General features: G+C 40.3%; 1 protein-coding gene across 4 annotated transcripts in view; it reads right to left on the bottom strand.

The window, feature by feature from the left end:
• Positions 1–7,027: 7,027 nt before the first annotated feature.
• LOC109398009 (serine/arginine repetitive matrix protein 2) overlaps positions 7,028–18,676 on the bottom strand; it is a 147,114-nt gene continuing 135,465 nt past the window's right edge. For 2 of the 4 annotated variants that reach the window (XM_029877686.2, XM_029877684.2), the window contains 2 exons: positions 8,638–8,859; positions 7,028–7,828 (listed from right to left, as the gene is read on the bottom strand). In XM_029877686.2, coding sequence (XP_029733546.1) covers positions 7,714–7,828; positions 8,638–8,859 — 337 coding nt within the window. In that variant the 3' untranslated portion in view covers positions 7,028–7,713. Of the gene's footprint in view, positions 7,829–8,185; positions 8,519–8,637; positions 8,860–18,676 lie in introns of those variants that run through there. The other 2 variants (XM_029877685.2, XM_029877683.2) reach the window with 1 other exon arrangement.

The following is an 18,676-nucleotide window of genomic DNA, read 5'->3' as shown; positions in this document are numbered from 1 at the left end:
ATCACTCCATCCATTTCCCGATATTGTTTCCCCTGAGACTGTATTCTACCAGGTAATTTTCCAGGGATTTCTGCGAGGATTACTCCATGTGTGAGGAAGAGGACTCATCAACTGTGTAACGTTACCTGACCCTGGACCGACCGGAAAACGAACCCAGACACTCTCATCATGGTCTTGTTAACCCTAGTAAGATGTACGGGTCCTTATGATCCAGACAGGTGCGGTTGCCGAACGCCGTTTGGAACTCAAGTCAGCATGCCACTGTTCTCCACATTAGTTTAACTCTAAGGAACAGTCGTGGGATCAATATGACCCCGATAGGCTTGCTGAACGAGTACCGCCATCATGGTGTGCCTAGCGTAACATCTTAGGAGGGTTAAAGGTAAAATATCTACTAAAATGTTAGCAGTTCCAGCACCAATATATCCCTGAATGGTAAAACTAAAAAGAATAGCCTATGACACAGCGCAACATTTTTTGTCTCAAGAGCAAACTTATGTGTCTCTGACAGTTTTTGGGCCGCTGAATCCAAATCTGGGCACGTCACTATTTTGAGCTGTACCTCAATTAATAGATCAAAATATGCGATTTTGGGCTTTTTAGACTGCAAGCCATTAGGGGTGAGTGATACACAGATTATGTCACTTTTTTCAACACCACCTCCCCCCCCTCCCCCTATGTCACAATTTTTGAATAGGACCTCAATATTTTTTTGCAAGGGTCTTCACGTTCTGCAAACTCCCCCCTCCCCGCTAAGAGCGTGACGTAATTTGTGCACGGCCTTAAGCATGGAAATATTTTTTTAAGCAATCAAAAGGTAAATTGGTGTATTCGGAGGCTTCGAATGGTCTCAGGGGCGTTACAGAGGGTTTTTAAGGGGGTTAAGGGGGCCTATAGTTAGTTACTGAAAATACACCTTGGATCACTGTTCTTAAGTGAGCTTCAGGTTGATTTCAGCGGCGCTTTAAAGCGTTTTCAACGCTTCAGGGCGCAGTTTCAGAAGAGATTCAAGACATTCCAGACTGTTTACGACTGTAAATCCGATGAACTATACTCAAGGGAGCTCGTAGAGATTCCTTATCAAACATTGAACTTACCACTTGTTAGCACACAGTTTCATGAGGCTGTGTAAGCGTGATTTTTTTTTCAATCATTCAAGCACAGTTGTGCATGTAGATTCTATGATTATGCTCAAGAAAGTTTTTTGGAAACCTTAAACAATCCCAACCCAATGACCGGAGGGGGCTCACCCCTCATCGCTCTCCCCCTGTGCACTCCCTAAACTTCCCTTTAACTCCTCTCGCAACTTATTTCCCGTAAACCAACCTTATCCCCAAACTCCAACTAACTCCAACTGCTCTGAACACAATATCAGATTCCATTTACCCGTCACAATTGAACCCCTTTTGAGCACATGGTTAATTTAAAGGGAAAATAACTCCAGGAGCTTCCTATGTATTTTCTTTTCAAGTTTTCTTGTATTTTTGATGAATATGATGCATTTGAAATTGTAAGATTTCCTTAAATTGTTAAGAACATGCCGTATTTTGAAAATGGGGAGACTTGATCCCCCTTTTTATGGTGTGTAATGAAATGATGATTATCTGACACGTTTTATCATTGAATATACTGGAATGCCGCGTAAATAGAGGCCTCCAAATAGAATTTTATTTTACTCATGAATGTTTGTCTAATCCTCGAGGGATCAAGTCTCCCCATGTCACTGTTGTATATACAAAGCTGCATTAATTAAAATATTTGTATTACAGCCTAATTTGGATAAATACGTTTGATAGCTTTTTTATTTATGAATCTATGAAATTTTGACACGATTTGGTTTAATTTTCACAAAGTTATTGAGGTTTTTTGAATTCACCTAAAAGATTTCTGAAGGACTGAAAATAAACCATCAACCATTGAAAAATAATGCAATGCACAATCAAAATCGCTTGTAGCCAAAACATTGTCGTTTGTCAGTTTCCTCTATCTAAAATGTGTGATCGTGCAAGCGGTAGGTGATGGATACAAATCTTTCTTAGCAGTGAAACAATAATTAAGGACAGACTTGTTAGAATCCCAAAATGGCCGCCACAATGGCCGACTTTAGCACCTACTCACGATTTTGAAAGCACAAATCTTTTCGTAAACAAAATCAGCGCATCTGAGCTTCTTATTTTAAGATTTTTACAAGTGAGGGAGATCAGAATAACAAAATACACTGTTGTTTGAAGCTTGTTTCTTGAGATTTGTGCGTCTGAAGTTCTGATACATTGTTGGAGCGGGATTTCAAGACGTTTGTCCTTAAACACTTTACATTTTATTACACATATCGGACGTACAACAAATGTGGACTATTCTACGTTTTGTTTCTGTAATGACTGTCAAGTATATGAGGTTTGTTCTAGTGGTGTTGGTAGGGGTAGAAATCTGCACCGGTAGTATGGTTCTGTCCGAACAATGTGACTTTCTATGCTTTGATCTAAATGAGTTGCACTAAAAGCACACGAAACATCCATCTGATCAGTTAAGTTGCATTGAAACTGTTGCGGCTTTGTTTCATAAAAATCACATATTATTACCTCGTGTTTGACATCGATTCGTGGAGGCGGTGCTTACATATTCCTCTCAAGTGATAATACAGTCAGTTTACATTAAATGTTCTGTGTAACATGCATGAAACATCTAACTTTGGTTTGTTTGTTCAGATTAAGATGAAAACATTAATTAAAAAAGATGAACTTTCACAGAGATCTTAAGAACAATATCAGAAAAGATGCTTATAATAATTCCGGAGATACATTTCGAAGAAGACCCTTGATTTTTTTTGCGGATTTTACAGGAATTTTTCGTCTTTTTCAGTTTTTTTTTGGAATGTTTCGGCTTGCCAAACTAGTGTCGCTCCCCCGGTCGACAGAATCAACGATATACAGTGTTGGCAGCAGCAACCAGGGTTCTTTCAGTGATTTCTCCCGAGATTCTATCAGAGAATCCTTCCGAGATTCTTCCAATGATTTCTTCAGGAATCCTTCCAAGATTTCTTCATGAGTTCTTCTTGAGATTCCATTCCAAATTTCTCCTGGCATTTCTTCCGAGAATGCAAAACGGTGTGTCTAAAAAGGCCAGCGTCCAACATAGCTCTGTTCCTCACAAGTTCCTACCTCATGCTTCCACGGGTAAAGCGATGACAAAAACCGCCAGCTAAGAGTTGTGTGCTTAGCTAGTAGTGCAGCCTGGGCTCTGTTTTGTCCTTCTAAGTTCAGCTAGATTGAGGAGGTACGTCTCGAGCGTCTGTTCACCTAGGAGGTGCGGCTCAAACAGCGTCTGTTCTGCCATCCAGCGGCTGAGTATGAAATGCTCCTCCCCCGGAAGCTATACCTAAGGTTGCAGCCCCACCACGGTGGACAGGGGACCTTAGGCCAACAACCTACAATCACCGAAACTCTACAAACCGTTCAAGAAACCAACAAAGAAAGATCACTAACTCATTTAATGGCATCGGCTTTTAGCATGAAACAGCTAACAAGAATTGGAACATGGAATGTTAAAAGCTAGCTCAACAAGGCAAGATGACACAACTCGCCAGCGAAACGCGATGCATGTAGCTTGAAATCCTGGGACTAAGTGATGTCCTTTGGCCAAAATTTGAAGAACACAAGCTACCGTCGGGAAAGGTACTGTTATATACTGCCATATTCAGAACACGGGTTCGTATGAAGTCACGTGGGGTTCTCGTGATGGACATACTGAAAACCAAATCAAACATGCCTGGAATGAACGCAGCGCTGATATCGCGTCTGACCATCACCTTCTAATAGGCGCGTTCCGGCTACGCATTGCTTGGATCCAGCGGCAGGAGGCAGAACTCGGACAACGATTAAACACACACCGACTAGAAGATCCACCTGTGAAGAGATCGTTCGTTGACGAACTTGGAACCCGAGCAGCGGGTGTTCTGGATGATGGCAGCGTGGAAGAGCAGTGGACGATCATCAAGAATGCTTTTATTTAAACCAGCGAGAATAATTTGGGTGAGCGGCTCACTTATTGAAAATAGTGGATCACTGATGGAACGTGGCGGAAGATTGAGGAACGCAGAGAAGCAAAGGCCGTGTTAGAGTGGGCAAGAACCAGAGCAGCTAAATACGAGTCCCGTCAGAAGTATCCGGCTCTAGAAAAGGAAGTGAAAGCTGCAAAAGCTGCAGGTTTCCATGAACCGTTATCTGTGGTTTATAATTCGTGCATGTTGGCCTCACCACTGGAACTCGAATACTGAGCTCCATCGACGATGCCATCAGAATCCGATATCAACAGAAATTCGAGACCGTAAATGGAGGTGGGTCGGTCACATACTATACGGAAGGGCATAGACGAAACCCCAAGATGGAGATTTTTTACGTTGGCCCTATGCACTTCCAGACACCCCACACCAAAAGGAAATCCAGGATTTCTTCAGAATTTTCATCTGGGGCTATTCCAGGTGTTCTTTCCGAGGTTCTTCCAGAAACTTCTTATGGAACTCTTTCAGAAATTCCTTCCAGGATTACGTTACGCCTTCCGGGATTCGTCTAGGAATTCCTGAAATCCTCTAGAAAGTGTTTCCGAGATTCATCCATAAGTTCCTCTCGAGATTCTTCAAATAATTCATTCCTAGATTCCTCTTGCTTCTGAGATTCCTTTAGAATTTCAAGGATGCATTCAAATGTTTTTTTTTTCTGCGATTCCCAGAATGCATGTCCAGATAGAAATATAGACACGACTATTTGTGGGAACCTAGAAAAAGAAAAATAAATTCCTTTTGCTGGATGAATTCTTTAAGCAATTGTTGGAGAAATTTCTCATGAACGATTGTTCTGTAAGATTTGTGAAAATGTGAGAATTTAATAAAACAAAACTTATAGAAGATCGTAGGGCTATCCATACACCACGTGGACTTTTGGGGGGGGGGGGGGGGTGGGAGAGGGGTTCTGGCCACAGTCTACGCTCTATACAAATTTACAAATTTTAGTATGGACAAAAGTCCATACTAAATGAATGCAGGAAAACGTGCCTCTAGAGCCGACCTACTGATGGACAAAAGTCCACTAGGTGGGAAGGTGACGGGGTTCGAGATGCTCAAAATTTGGTCTACGTCTAGAGTAATGTCGTAAGAAATTCAATTTCAAAAAGAACCCTGATGGAATTCCTAGAGAATTTAAATTAGGAACACATGAGAGAATTTTAGAATCAACTCCCAGCAGAATTCAAGAAGAACCTGGTAGAATTGCTGAAGCAGCTCCTGGAGAAATCGAAGATAGGAAGCACTTCAAGAGTACCAGGTTTTTACCAGGACTTTCTTCTGTAACCCCAATTCATCCAAAATTTCTCCAAGATTTCTTAAAGAATTCTTTGTAAGTTTCATGCTGGAAACCCTTCCTGTATTCCTCTTGATGTTTCTTTGTGGTTATTTTAGGAGTTCCGTAAGGGAATCCTCAAGGAATTCCTTATGAGATTCTTCCTTTTGAGGATTCTTCTGAGATTCTAAGGGTTATTCTAGTAGTTCTTTCAAAAGTTCCTCCTAGATTTCCTTCTGGGAATCTTTCGAATGTTTCTTCTACAGTAAGACAGTAGTTCCTTCTGGGATTCCTCCAAACGATATTTTTTGATTCCTCAAAGAGTTCCTGCTATGATTGCGGGATTACTCCTGGAACTTCTTCCGAAATGCTTCCAGGACGTCTTTATAGCAATCCTCCATCGATTCTTCCCACAAAACCTTCTGGAACTCCTCCAGGATGTTCTTCTAAAATTACATCGGGTGTTCTTTCTGCGATTCCTCCAGGAATGTCAACCGGGATTTCTTCCGAAATTCGTTCAGATTTTCTTTCTGATATTCTTCCAAGATCCTTGGGATTTTGATTGTATTGAATCGGCAGTGTTAAACATAACATTAGGCAGACTACAATTTTCTTGCTTCGACGTTTCGGTCCTGATTTGGTGCGGGAAGATTCGTTCGTTCGTAGTTCGTTTAATACTTGTATGAGACTGCCCAGCCAATACAATCATCCAAAATTTGGAATTGAGGGAGGAGTTCTCAGCGATATTTCTAGACAAATCCAGGTAGTAATTTTTGAAAGAAACCTCAGAGAAAGTTTCACAAGAATTCTATTCTATTCTATTCTTGAAAAAATGTTTTGGGGCATCGCTAGAAGCATTGGAGAATATCCGGAATGTAGATATATTGGGAAGAATTTTTGTTAAAACAAGGACTTTATATTATTTTTATTGAAGAAACTTTGAAAGAAAAAGGATTCTTGAAAGAACTCTTCAGAAGTATTTGAATAATTGAAACATTTATGGAGATATTTTTAGAGGAATCCACACAAGATTTCTTAAGGGATTCGTTGGCGCAATTTTGAGAGGAATCCTCGTAGTAGTATCTAGAGTCATATTCGGAGGAATTTTTGGACGATTTCATAGAGGAATTCTTAAATAGTGAAAATTTTGGATAAACTATCAGAGCAAGTCGAAGCAATTCTTGATTTTTTTTTGAAAGAATCCTTGTATGCATATCTGTAGAAAACCAAAGTAGTTTTTTTTAAGAATCCTCGTAGAAACATTTTGAGAAATCATTTGAAAAAGGGGACCTTCGGAGGGTTTTCTGGGGGAAAAAAATTAAACGGTTTCTTTGGATGAATTTCTGAACGAATCCTGTGCAAATTTTCTTAAGGAACACTGAGAGGTATTTCTAGTTAATTGTTTATGTTATTTTTGTACGAATGTTTCAAGAATAGAATTAAAGAATAACGAACCGGTTAGAGCAAGATAATTAAGCTCCATTTGGTTCACTCATAGTGTTTACTTTATTCAAGAAAGAATGAATTCTTGTGCCAGCCGAGAATAGTGGAAAAGACAAGCGTTTCAAAAAATGAAAATTCCTACATTCACTGAAAGGCAATTTGCGAAACAAGAGGTTTAGAAGAAAATTGATGATAACTTTAATAAAATTTGAAGCTTCTAAGGAATTTCGGATAAAAAACTCGCACACATATCATTCTTAGTACTTTGTTAATCACATTGTATTGACCATGGAATACTTGCTTTGTTGATAAAATGGTTAAGAAGTACCTTTTCACTCGTTTGAGAGAGCCAAACCAAACTAATAAATAAACAACAAAATAAATTAAAAATACATATTTCTATGCAATGAAACTAAGAAGCGAATATGTAGTCTAGTCTGACTTAGCTCGTTCGAAATTGCACCAAGAAAAAATTGAATTAAGATGCCTACAAGTTCTAGATGAAATTAGTTACTGAATGACTAGATTGGTTACTATGTTTTTCATTGAGTATTATTTTTTTCAAATCATGAGAGAAACGTTAGAGAAAATTCAACAAAGAATCAGACAGTTACATAGATCACTCTGATGTTTTGAGATTCATGATAGTTTGGTTTAGTTATATTATCTGATAGAATACCAGCACTTTAACAATGTTGTTTGTTTTTTGTTTTTATCTTGCTTTCATTTGATTGTTTTTGATTTCGGTTTTGGTATCTGTGCTTGCTCTTCTTAATTGGATATATTCTCAGGTTATGTAGACTTTATGATGATGATGCGTTCTCTAGGTTTTAATATCAGCTTTAATCCACCACCACCGCATTGGTTAGTTGTTATTACTTTCCGTTGTGTTGTGTGTGTAGGGTGATGTGGATTAGAACGTGTGAATAGAGAGATAGATTTACATGCTTTTGCTACGGCTTCTGGACCGGGAGCGACTACGACTGTTGTAGCTGCTTCCGCTGGACATCGAAGATGGAGTTGGACGACGGTATGGAATGGGACGCTTCCGAGCACTGTTGTTAGTTCCAGTATGTGAGCATTGAATTTAAGAGCAATTAATGAATGGATTAGTGGATTATTGTGACTGTTCAGAACTTTTCTACCTTTCAACAAAACCCTCTACTACAATCTGCATTGATGAACTTCCTTAAGAATTCTAAGAAAGATGACTAACATTTAAAAAGGACTTATGCGTGGCCAGGTTGCTGTTAAGGCATTCTCGTCAAAATGTTTGAAGCTCTTCGGCCCTTTTCAAATGATGCTCCAGAATTATTAAGTGTCATACCAAGCATAACTAAATGATACATGTACTTACCTCGAACAAAAGAAGGAAATTTCGGTACACTTCAGAGCAGAAAACAACAAAACTCGGTTCCTAAATAATAAGCTTTGATCAAGTGTTACAAAAAATACACAATTCCAACTTAAATAATAACTGAAAATAACTCTACAGTCAACACAATGGGCACTCCATAAAAAATTATAGCATAAATCTACGCAGACAAAAAATGGGAGTTCTTCTAAAAGCCCTCTTCCGAACGCAACGCGACATGTTTCTGGCTAACTTCGGCCAGACGATCTAGCGTCTGCGGCGCCTTCGGCTGGACCGATCGGATCCACTCGAACGGCTGCTCGATCCGGAACTAGAGCTAGAGCTACTACTGCTGGAACTACTACTGCGCGATTTACGCGTTTTTCTCGAACTGAAGACAACAGAAGAGGGGACGGTAAACCGAAAAAATAATGTGGAAATGAAAAAGTTCAAATGAAAATAAAGAAAAAGAATCGAAATCATCGCTACTGCCGGAATGATCGCACTTACCTGGTGATCCGGCGTCGATCGAGGAAACTTGGCGATCCGGCACGGCGCGGGATAGATGGCGACCGTGACTTGGAGCGACGCGGTGGCGGAGTTCTCGATCGGGAGCGGGAACTGGTGCTGTGCGATCGCGATCGCGACCGGCTACTGGACCTCGATCGGGAACGCGACGAATGGCTACGGGAACTGCGGGAGCTCGAGCTGGAACTGCTGTAGCTGCGCGATCTGTCAATGAAAGATCGTCGACGTCAGTTACATTATATCAAAATTGTTCCTATCAATGATCATTAGCACAACTAGGTATCTTTCAAGTATATCAAATGAAGAAACTGATATCGATACGATCACTATTTCAATGGAGCACGTTCAGTGTAGTACTAGATTTGTAGCAATGAGCTGAATTTTTGTATGCTGAGAAGGTCAATCCTCCATTTCTGCAATGAAATGGTGCAAAAAGCGTGAGTATTATGATTCCTTGCCTAATTTGATGCTGTTTAGCAAAACTTTGGACAACTATGTTGTTTATGTTGCAAGAAATGGAAAAAACAACAACACTGTTGCCCAAAGTTTTGCTCAAACAGTATCAAATTACGCTTTTTGCACCATTTCATTGCAGAAACGGAGAATTGACCTTCTCGCCATACTGAAATTAAGCTCATTACTACAAATCTAGTACTGCACCGAACGTGCCCCATTGATAATTTCAGTAGGATCTAGATTACGATTCTAATCTAATAGCTCGCCAAGAGCGTGAATTTCTGAAGAAATCATTTCAGGAATTCCTGGAGCAATCTTTGAAGAAATTTTAGGAGCAATCCCTGAAGGAATTTCTGTAAGTATACCAGGAGGAATTCATGGATAAATTCTGGACGAAATTCCTGGATGAATTCTAGAAGCAATCCCTGGAGAAATTTCTATAAATCCCTTGAGAAGCTCCAGGAGGATGTCTTGGAAGAATCTTTGACGGAATTTCTGGAAAACCCCTAGAGAAATTCGTGAAGAAATCCCTGGAGGAACCCCTGAGGCAATTCCTATATGAATATCTGGAGGAAATTCCTGAAGAATCTCTGAAGGAAATTGCTGACATAATTTCTTATAAATGTCCAGGAGCAATTCCTGGCAGAATTCCTAAAGAAATTCCTGGGGTAATTCCTAGAGAAATTCCTGGATAAATTCCTGGAGGAATGCCTGGCGGAACTCCTAGAGGTATTCCTATGGGAATTGCTGGAGGAATCTCTAGATATTGAGAGAATTACTGGATGAATTTCTGGAGGAATCTTTAGAGGAATTCTGCGAGATAGCTATTTCTCTGTCTAAATGTTTTCTATTTCTGAAAAAATCCCTTGAGAAATTCCCGGAGGAATTTCTATAAGAATTCCTGCAGAACTTCTCGAAGGAATTCCTAAAGGAATCCCTGGGGGAATCCTTGGAGAAAGTTGTGGAGAAATCCCTGTAGGAATCTCTGAAGCAATTCTTGGAGAAATCTCTTGAGTAATTCCTGGAGGATTCTATAAAACGATCTTCAAGGCATTTCTGGAGAATTTCCTGGAAGAATCCTTGGTGGAATTTCTGAAAGATTTCTTGGAGGCATCTTCGAAGGATTTACTGGAGAAATCCCTGGAAAATTCCCACGTGAAATTCGTGGAGGAATCCCTGGAGCGATTCCCGAAGGAATTCTGAAGAAATTCCTGCAGAAATGCCTTAAGGATTCCCTATAACATTTCTAAAGGTATTCCTGGCGAAATTCCTGGAAAAAAATCTGAAGAAATCCTTAGAGGATTTCCTGGAGAAATTTCAGGAGAAATTACAGAAGAAATTCCTGGGTATTATCCTGGAAGAATGCCTGCACGAATTCCTGTTGGAATTGCTGGAGGATTCCTTGAAGGAATTCCTGGCGAAATCTCCAGACAAATTCTTGAAACAATTACTGGATGAATTTCTGCAGGAATCTACAGGAATTCTGGAGGGATTTTCTGAAAAAAATCCCTTAAGAAATTCTTGGAGGAATCTCTAGGCAAATTTTTGGAGGAATCCCTGGAGAAATACTCGATGGAATTTCTGGAGGAATCCCTGGGGGAATTCTTGGAGAAATCTCTGAAGAAGTTCCTGGATGAATTCTTAGCGAAATTTCTGGAAGAATCCCTGAAAAAACCCAAAAGGTGTTCGTAGAGAAAATCCTGGAAGAATTTCAGATGGAATCCCTGCATAAATGGAGAAATCCCAGGAAGAATTCCTGAAGCAATCCCAGGAGAAACTCCTTGAGGAAATCCTTGGAGAAAGTTGTGGACAAATCTCTGTAGGAGTCTCTGAAACAATTCCTGGAGAAATCTCTTGAATAATTCCTGGAGGAATGCCTGGAAGATTCTATAAAAAATAATCCTGAAGGCATTTCTGGAGAATTTTCTGGAAGAATGCTTGGTGGAACTTCTGAAGGATTTCCTGGAGGAATCTTCGAAGGATTTACTGGAGGTATCCTTGAAAAATTTCCCTGTGAAATTCTTGGAGGAATCCCTGAACCAATTCCTGAAGGAATCTTTGGAGAAATTCCTGGAGGATTCCCTGAAAAATTCTGAAGGTATTCATAGCGAAATTCCTGAAAAAAAATCTGAACAAATCCTTAGAGGATTTCTCGGAGAAATGGCAGAAGAAATTCCAGGATAAAATCCTGGAGGAATACCTGCACGAATTCGTGTTGGAATTGCTGGAGGAATCCCTGAAGGCATACCTGGCGAAATGTCAGACGAATTCTTGAAACAATTACTGGATGAATTTCTGCAAGAATCTACAGAAACTCTGGAGGGGTTTTCTGAAAAAAAAAAAATCCCTTAAGAAATTCCAGGAGGAATTTCTAGGCGAAATTTTGGAGGAAACCCTGGAGAAATACTCGATGGAATTTCTGGAGGAATCCCTAGGGGAATTCTTGGAGAAATCTCTGAAGAAGCTCCTGTATGAATTATTAGCGGAATTCCTGGAAGAATCGCTGCAGCAATTCCTGGAGGAATCCCTGAAAAAACCCAAAAGGTGTTCGTAGAGAAAATCCTGGAAGAATTTCTGATGGAATCCCTGCAGGAGGAGTGCCTGCTTAAATGGAGGAATCTCAGGAAGAATTCCTGAAGCGATCCCAGGAGAAACTCCTGGGGACTGGAGGCATTCCTGAAGGAGTCCACGAAGCAACTCCTGGAGAATTATCTGAAGAAATTTTTGGAGCACTCAAAGAATTTCAGGAGAAATCTCTGCAGGAATCAAAGGAGGAATCCCTGGAAGAATGCCTGGATTAATTTCTGGAAGAATTCCTAGGAGAATTTCTGGTGGAATTCTTGAAGAAATTCAAGGAGAAATCTTTGCAGGAGTTCCTGTAGGAGTCTCTGGAAAAATCCTTGGAGGAATTCCTTGAAGAATTCCTGGATAAATTCCTGTAGGAATTCCTAGAAAAAATCCTGGTGGAATTCTTGGAGTAATCAATGAAGCAATTCCTGGAGGAATCTCTGGAGGAATGCCTGAAGGAATGCATGGAGGAAACCTTGGGGGAATTCTTAGAGGAGGATATCCTAAAGGAATGCCTGTAGAAATTCCTGAAGGAATCTCCAGAGGAATTCCTAGAGGAATTAATGGCGAAATTTCCGATGGAAAACCTGGAAGAATTTTCAGAGAAATCTCGGCAGGAGTTCCCAGTAGACCTGTGCGCCGACTTTATTTTGCTTGGCCGGCGGCGGCGGCGTCAACGGCGTCACGCCGGTGGCAGCTTTCGGCGGCGGCGGCGGCGGCGTGAATCGGCGTGACCAAAATTTGACCGTAATGTCAACATTGGCGAAACAAAGAAGTTGTCAAACAGATGTTTTTTTCTTGAGTTCATTTGTCAAATATTTGACCCTGTGTATTATAACCTTACATTTGAATGAACACCTTTTTTTATTCCTTTTCGGGTCCATCACTGTGCTCAGTAATTAGACCTATTGTGAAATTACCAGTATCCGTATTAGTGCATGTTGCATTACTCCATTGCAAATTAAGGGCAAAAATATAGATTTTGCTACCGTTTTTATTTTGTTTTCTTAGAACCTTCAGAAGCTATCACATTTGATAATAAGGTCGCACTATTTTCAAGGAATCCTCGTATGATTTCCAAAAGATTTCCAGGAGAAGCTTTAAAGAATCTCCTGGATGAATCCATGAAGAAACTACTGGAATAATCTCTGCAAGAGCTGCCGTATGAAACCCTTAAGAAACTTCTGCTGAAATCACTGATATGTAGTTCAAGAATCTCTCTTAGAGACATCACTGAAAAAAAAAAACTTATGAAGAATTCCCGAAGGAATTCCTGAAGGATTCCCCAAAAGAATTAAAGTAGGAATCCCCGGAGGAATTTCAGAAGGAATCCCCAATGGAATTATAGGAGTAATCCTGAAAGGAGTTCCAGGAGTGATGCTCGTAGGAATTCCACGAGGGAGCCCTGAAAGAATTCCAGAAGAAATTCCCGCAGAATTTGCACAACGAAATCCCGAAAGAATTCCAGCAGTAATCCCCAAAGGATTTCCAGAAAGAATCCTCGGAAGTATTCCAGTGGGAATTTCAAAGTGAATTCTAAAAAGAATCCCTTAAGGATTTCTAAGAGTAATCAACGAAAAATATCTAAGACATATCTCTGAAGGAATTCCAGGAGAAATCCCTGAGGGATTTCTAAGAGGAATTGCCGAAAGAATTCCAAGAGGAAACCTCGAAGAACTTCTAGAAGAAATCTCCGAAGAAATTTGAAGTGAAACCCCAAAAGGAATTCTAGGAGCAAACCTCAAAGGAATTCCAGGAGAAATATCTGGAGAAAAAACAGGAGGAATCCTCGTTAAAGTCCAGGAGCAATCCCTGAAAAAAGTGCAGGAGGAATCCCCGGAGAAATTTTAGGAGGAATCCTCGAAGGAAATTCAGGAGAAATCCTCGAAGGAATTCCAGAATGAATGCCAGGAGAAATCCCCAAACGAAGTCCAGGAGGTATACCCAACAGAATTCCAGAAGAAATTCCTGCAAGAATCCCAGGGGGAACCCCCTTAAGGAATCCCGGGAGGAATCTCCGAAGAAACTCCAAGCGGAATCCTCGAAGGAGTTTCAAGAGGAAGCCACGAAGGAAGTACAGGAGGAATCCCTGAAGAAATCTTTTTTTTATTTCTTTTTATTCGTGAATTTTAACTTAGGCTAATTCTTCACAACCCTGAAGAAATCCCCGAAAGAACTCTGTGAGGAATTCCCGCAGGAATTCCAAAAGAAAATTCAGAAAGAATACCTACGCGTATCTCAAAGGAATTCAAGCAGTACATCAAGGAAATTCCAGCAAAAATCCTTAAAATAATTTCAGTGGGAAATTCAAGGAGGATTCAAGAAATAATCCTCGAAAAATTGTGAGGACGAACCAACGAAATATACCCAAGAGTTTGGGTTTTACTCCATACAAAAATATTTGGAGTTTCATACCAAAAATCTTACAAGGGGGGGAGGTGTGCTGGTGTCAAAAATTCGAGAAAATTGCCTTACGTAATAAATGGATAATAATAAATAAATTCCGGGAGAAATTCCTAAAAAAAATCTAAGAGGACCGAAGGAATTTCAAGATGAATCCCCGAAAAAAATCCAGGTGAACTCAGAAAGGAGGAATCCCCGAAGGATTTCTAGGAGGACTCACCGAAGGTAACCCCGAAGAAATTCTAGGAGGAATTCCATGAGGAATCTCCGAAGCAGAGATGCCAGATTATTTTTATCAAAAATCTGTATCAATACAGATTTTTCTGTATCGCCATATTTGAGGTTATAGCAGACACCGAGAGTCCTAGATTTCAAAAGAAACTAACAAAAAAGTACTACTTTTTGACGGGGTTTAACTTTTACTGATATTTTTTTCTAAAACTTGTGGGAAAATGTACAAATTTTCATAAATTCTTTAATGTTTAAGCAGCTATTTATAAAGTTTTCATTCAATTTATGGAAAATAACTTCAAATGCTGTGCTTTCTGGAGAAATCTGTATCATATTTTAAAAATCTGTATTTTCCTGTACTCTGTATCTTGTCTGTAAAGAAGGTCAAAAGTCTGTATATCTGGCATCTCTGCTCCGAAGAATTTGGAAGTGAAAGCTCCAAAAAAATTCCTAGAGGAAACTCTGAAGAAATTTCAGGAAGAAACTCTAGGAGGAATCTCTGAAGGAATTCTAAATGACATATCCGAAGAAATTCAAGGAAGAATTCTAGGAAGAATCTCCGAAGGAACTCCAGGAGAAATCCCCGGAGGAATTTAAGGAGGAATCCCTGAAAGAAGTTCAGGAGAAATTTCCGAAGGAACTCTAGGAGGAATCCCCGAAGGGTTTCAAACCGAAATCCTCGTTTGATTTCCAAGAGGAATCCCCATAGGAACTCCAGGATTAATTTCTGAAGGAATTTCCGAAGGAATCCCGAAGGAACTTTAATTTCATGAGCAAATCCAAGGGAATCCAGGAGAAGTTCTAAGAGAAATTATTAAAGAATTTCCAGGAGGAAACCCTGAAGAAATTCCAGGGGAACTCCACGACGTAGAATCAAATGAAAACTCTGAAAGAATTTCTGGTGGAACCCATGATGTAAGTCTAGGACGAATCCTCGAAGGAATTCCAGAAGAAATCTCCAAAAGAATTTTAGGAAGATTTCCTGAAGGAACTCTAGGAGAGACCCCCGAAGAAATTGTACGAGAAATCCCAGGAAGAATTCCATGAAGGATGTTTAAGTTGTATCTTCGAAGGAATTCCAGGAGGAATCCCCAAAGGCAGTTCAGGAGGAATCCACGACGGACTATTGGGAGGAATCCTTGAAAGAATTTCAGAAGAAATTCTAGGAAAAACCCTGAACGAAATCTAGGAAGAATCCCCGTAGGAATTCCAAGAGGAATCTTCGAAATAATTCCAGGAGGAATTTTCGAATGATTGCTTTGAAGAATCTCCAAACATATTCCAGGAGGAATTTCCGTAGAAATTTCAGGAGGAATGCTCGGAGGAAGTCCATGAGGAATCCCCGAAGAAATTGCAGGGAAAATTGCTGCAGGAATGCCAGAGGGAATCCCCGAAAGAATTCCGGTAGCAATCTCCGAAGGATTTCCAGGTGGAATTCTTGATAGGATTTTCAGCGGAATCTCCCGAGGGAATCTTTCTGGGTAGAGGGATCCCTGCAGGATTTGTAGGAGGAATCCCCGAAAGATTGTCAGGAGGAGTCCCGAAAGAATTCCTGGAGGAATTCCAGAACGAAATGCTTGAGGAATTCTTCATGAGAGATCCCACAATAATATCCTGAAGGTTTGCCTGATTATATTCCTAAGGTTATTCTCGAAGGAACTTTAACAAGATTCCCTGAAAGGACTCCTGTAAGAAATCTCTGATATAACTCCGGGTGCATCCGTAAGTCCATCTGGAAAAATCTCAGAAAGAACCCCAAGAGCGATCCCTTGAAGAACTCATGGATGAATTCGTAAATGAATTTCTCGAGGAGTCCCCTAAGGTTATCATCCTAAAGGAATCTGAATGAACTTCTGAAGGAATCCCTGAAGAAATTCAGGAGAAACCTCTGAAGAAACTTTTTCATGAATGCCGGAAACTCCTGGTGGAATCTATGAAGGAACTCTTGGACTTATTTCTGTAAGAACTCCTGTATGAATATCTAAAAGAACTTAATAAAATAGCTGTATTCGAATTTTGTCAAGTCTAGATTTCGAACGTCAAGACTAGAAAAGCCATTTCAAAGTTAAATTCTATCGCAGTCGAATCCAAAAATCGTTAACTGCTGTTCGACACTGGACGAAAAATCGGCAATAATTGAGTCCTGAGGAAGGTACCAAAACGAACCTAAATGTCGGACGAGATATAATAATAGCTGTATTTCAAGTGTATCAAAACTGGAAAAGCCATTACAAAGTAAAATTTTTGAAGGAACTTCAAAAGGAATCCCTGCAGGAACTCCTAGACTAATTTCTAGGACCTTCTTCCTGAAGGAACTTCTAACGGAACTCTTGATGGATCTCCAGGAGGCATCTATGAATCCTCCTGCAAAAATCTCTGAAGGGACTTCTGAAAGAATACCCGAGCGAATTTCTGTTGAAATAGCTTAAAAAAACCCTGAAGGAATTCCTAATGAAAACCTGGAGGCATTCCTGAATCCTCCTGGAATTGTTGAGGAGATCCCTGAAGGAACTCCTGAAGAGGTCACCGAAGGAACTTTTGGAGCATTTCTTGAAAGAACTACTATACTGCATGAATCCTTGAAAATGTTCATGAATTAATCTATGGAGAAACTTCTGTAGGAATATCTGAAGGAACTCCTAGATAAATCCCTAAAAGAACTCCAGAAAGGATTTCTGAAAAATTTCCATGAGGCATACCGATAGGAATTTCAGGAGGGGTTGTTGAAAAAATTCCAGGAAGGATTTCCTGAAGGAACCCCTGATGGAACTCCTTGAGCGGTTTCTGAAGAATACAGAACTCCAGGAGAAACCCGTTGTTGGAATTCTGGAGGAATTCCCGAGAGATCTCCTAGAGGAGTCTCTGAAGAAACTTCTGGACTAATTCCTGAAGAAACTCCTGTATGAATTCCTGAAGGAATTTCCGAAGAAATCTCTGGAGAAACTCTCTGACTAATCTCTGAAGGGCCTCCTATTGGATCCCCTGATGAATCTTCTGGATGAATCTCGGATGTATTTCTAGGAGGAATCCCTGAAACCACCTGAAAAAAATCTGATCGTACTCCTGTCGAGACCTTCCTGAGAGATCTTCTGGAAAAAAAAATGCGTGTTGATACTCCTAGAGGCATCCCTGAATCTCTGAAGGAACTACTGGAGACATCTTTGAAGAAACTCCTGAAGGAATCTCTTAAGGAACTTCTGAAAAAATCTTTGATTGGAATTTTAGAGAAATCTTCGAAAGAGTTTTAGTATTTTATCTCAACTTAATGTAAACAAAATTTTGTTCGCGCCTTGATCACCGGCGTGAAAAATGAAAATCGGCGGCGTGACAAACATCGGCGTATGGCGCGCCGCCGATATCGGCGTCGGCGTCGGCGTGGGGCAAAAACTGTCGGCGGCGGCGGCGTGGCGCGGCGGCGCACAGGTCTAGTTCCCAGAGTAATTCCTGAAGAATACATGGAGGAATTCTTGAAGAAATTTCTGGAGGAATCTCCAAGAAATTCGTAGGGGAATACCAGGAATAGTTTTTAAAGAAATCGTAGATGGAATTGCTGAAGGAATACTTCGCAGAGTTTGTTCAGGAATCCCTTTACCAGTTCCTGAAGAAATCCCTAGAGAAATTCCTGAAGAAACTCCAGCAGGAATCCCAAAAGCAATTTCAAGAGAAATTCCTGAGGGAATCCCTTAACATTTCCTGGAGGAAGTAATAAATTCATTCCTGGAGGACTTCCTTAAATAAAATAAGGAGAAATTCCTGAAGGATTCCTAAGACGAGGTTCAGGGGGAATCTTTGGAGGAATTTTTACAGAAAGAATCACAGAAGGAATTACCGAGTTAAGCCCTGGAGAAATTCTTGGAAGAATCCCTGGAGGATATCCTAGACCTAGAGGAATGCCAAGAGAAACTCCTGGAGGAATCTCTAAAAGAATTCCTAGAGGCATTTCAGGAGGAGTTCCAAGAGGAATCTCTAGAGGCATTTCTGTAGGAATCCCTGGAGGAATGTTTAGTGGAATCCTTGTAGCAATTTCCGGAGGAATCCCTAGAATAATTCTCGAAGAAATCGTAGATGAAATTCTCGGAGAAATCATGAAGGAATTCTAAAAAAAGTTCGTGGAGGAATTTCTTGAGTAATCCCTGTAGCAGTTCTGAAGGAATCCCTGCAGGAGTTCCTGAAGAAAACCCAGGAGAAATCTTGGAAGCATTTCCAAGAGAGATTCCTAAAGGAATCCCTAAACAGTCAATGGAGAAGTTCCTGAAAAAAATCCGAAAGGAACTCCTGAAGGAATTCTAAACAGAATTCCTTCAGGAATCCTTGGAGGAATTTTTGAAATATTCTTTGAAGTTGTTCCTGAAAGAGTCACAGC

The sequence above is a fragment of the Aedes albopictus genome, chromosome 2 (genome assembly GCF_035046485.1).
Source record: "Aedes albopictus strain Foshan chromosome 2, AalbF5, whole genome shotgun sequence".
NCBI lineage: Eukaryota > Metazoa > Arthropoda > Insecta > Diptera > Culicidae > Aedes > Aedes albopictus.
The sequence above is the reverse complement of the archived record's forward strand: the minus strand, read 5'-3'. Positions and strand labels throughout refer to the sequence as shown.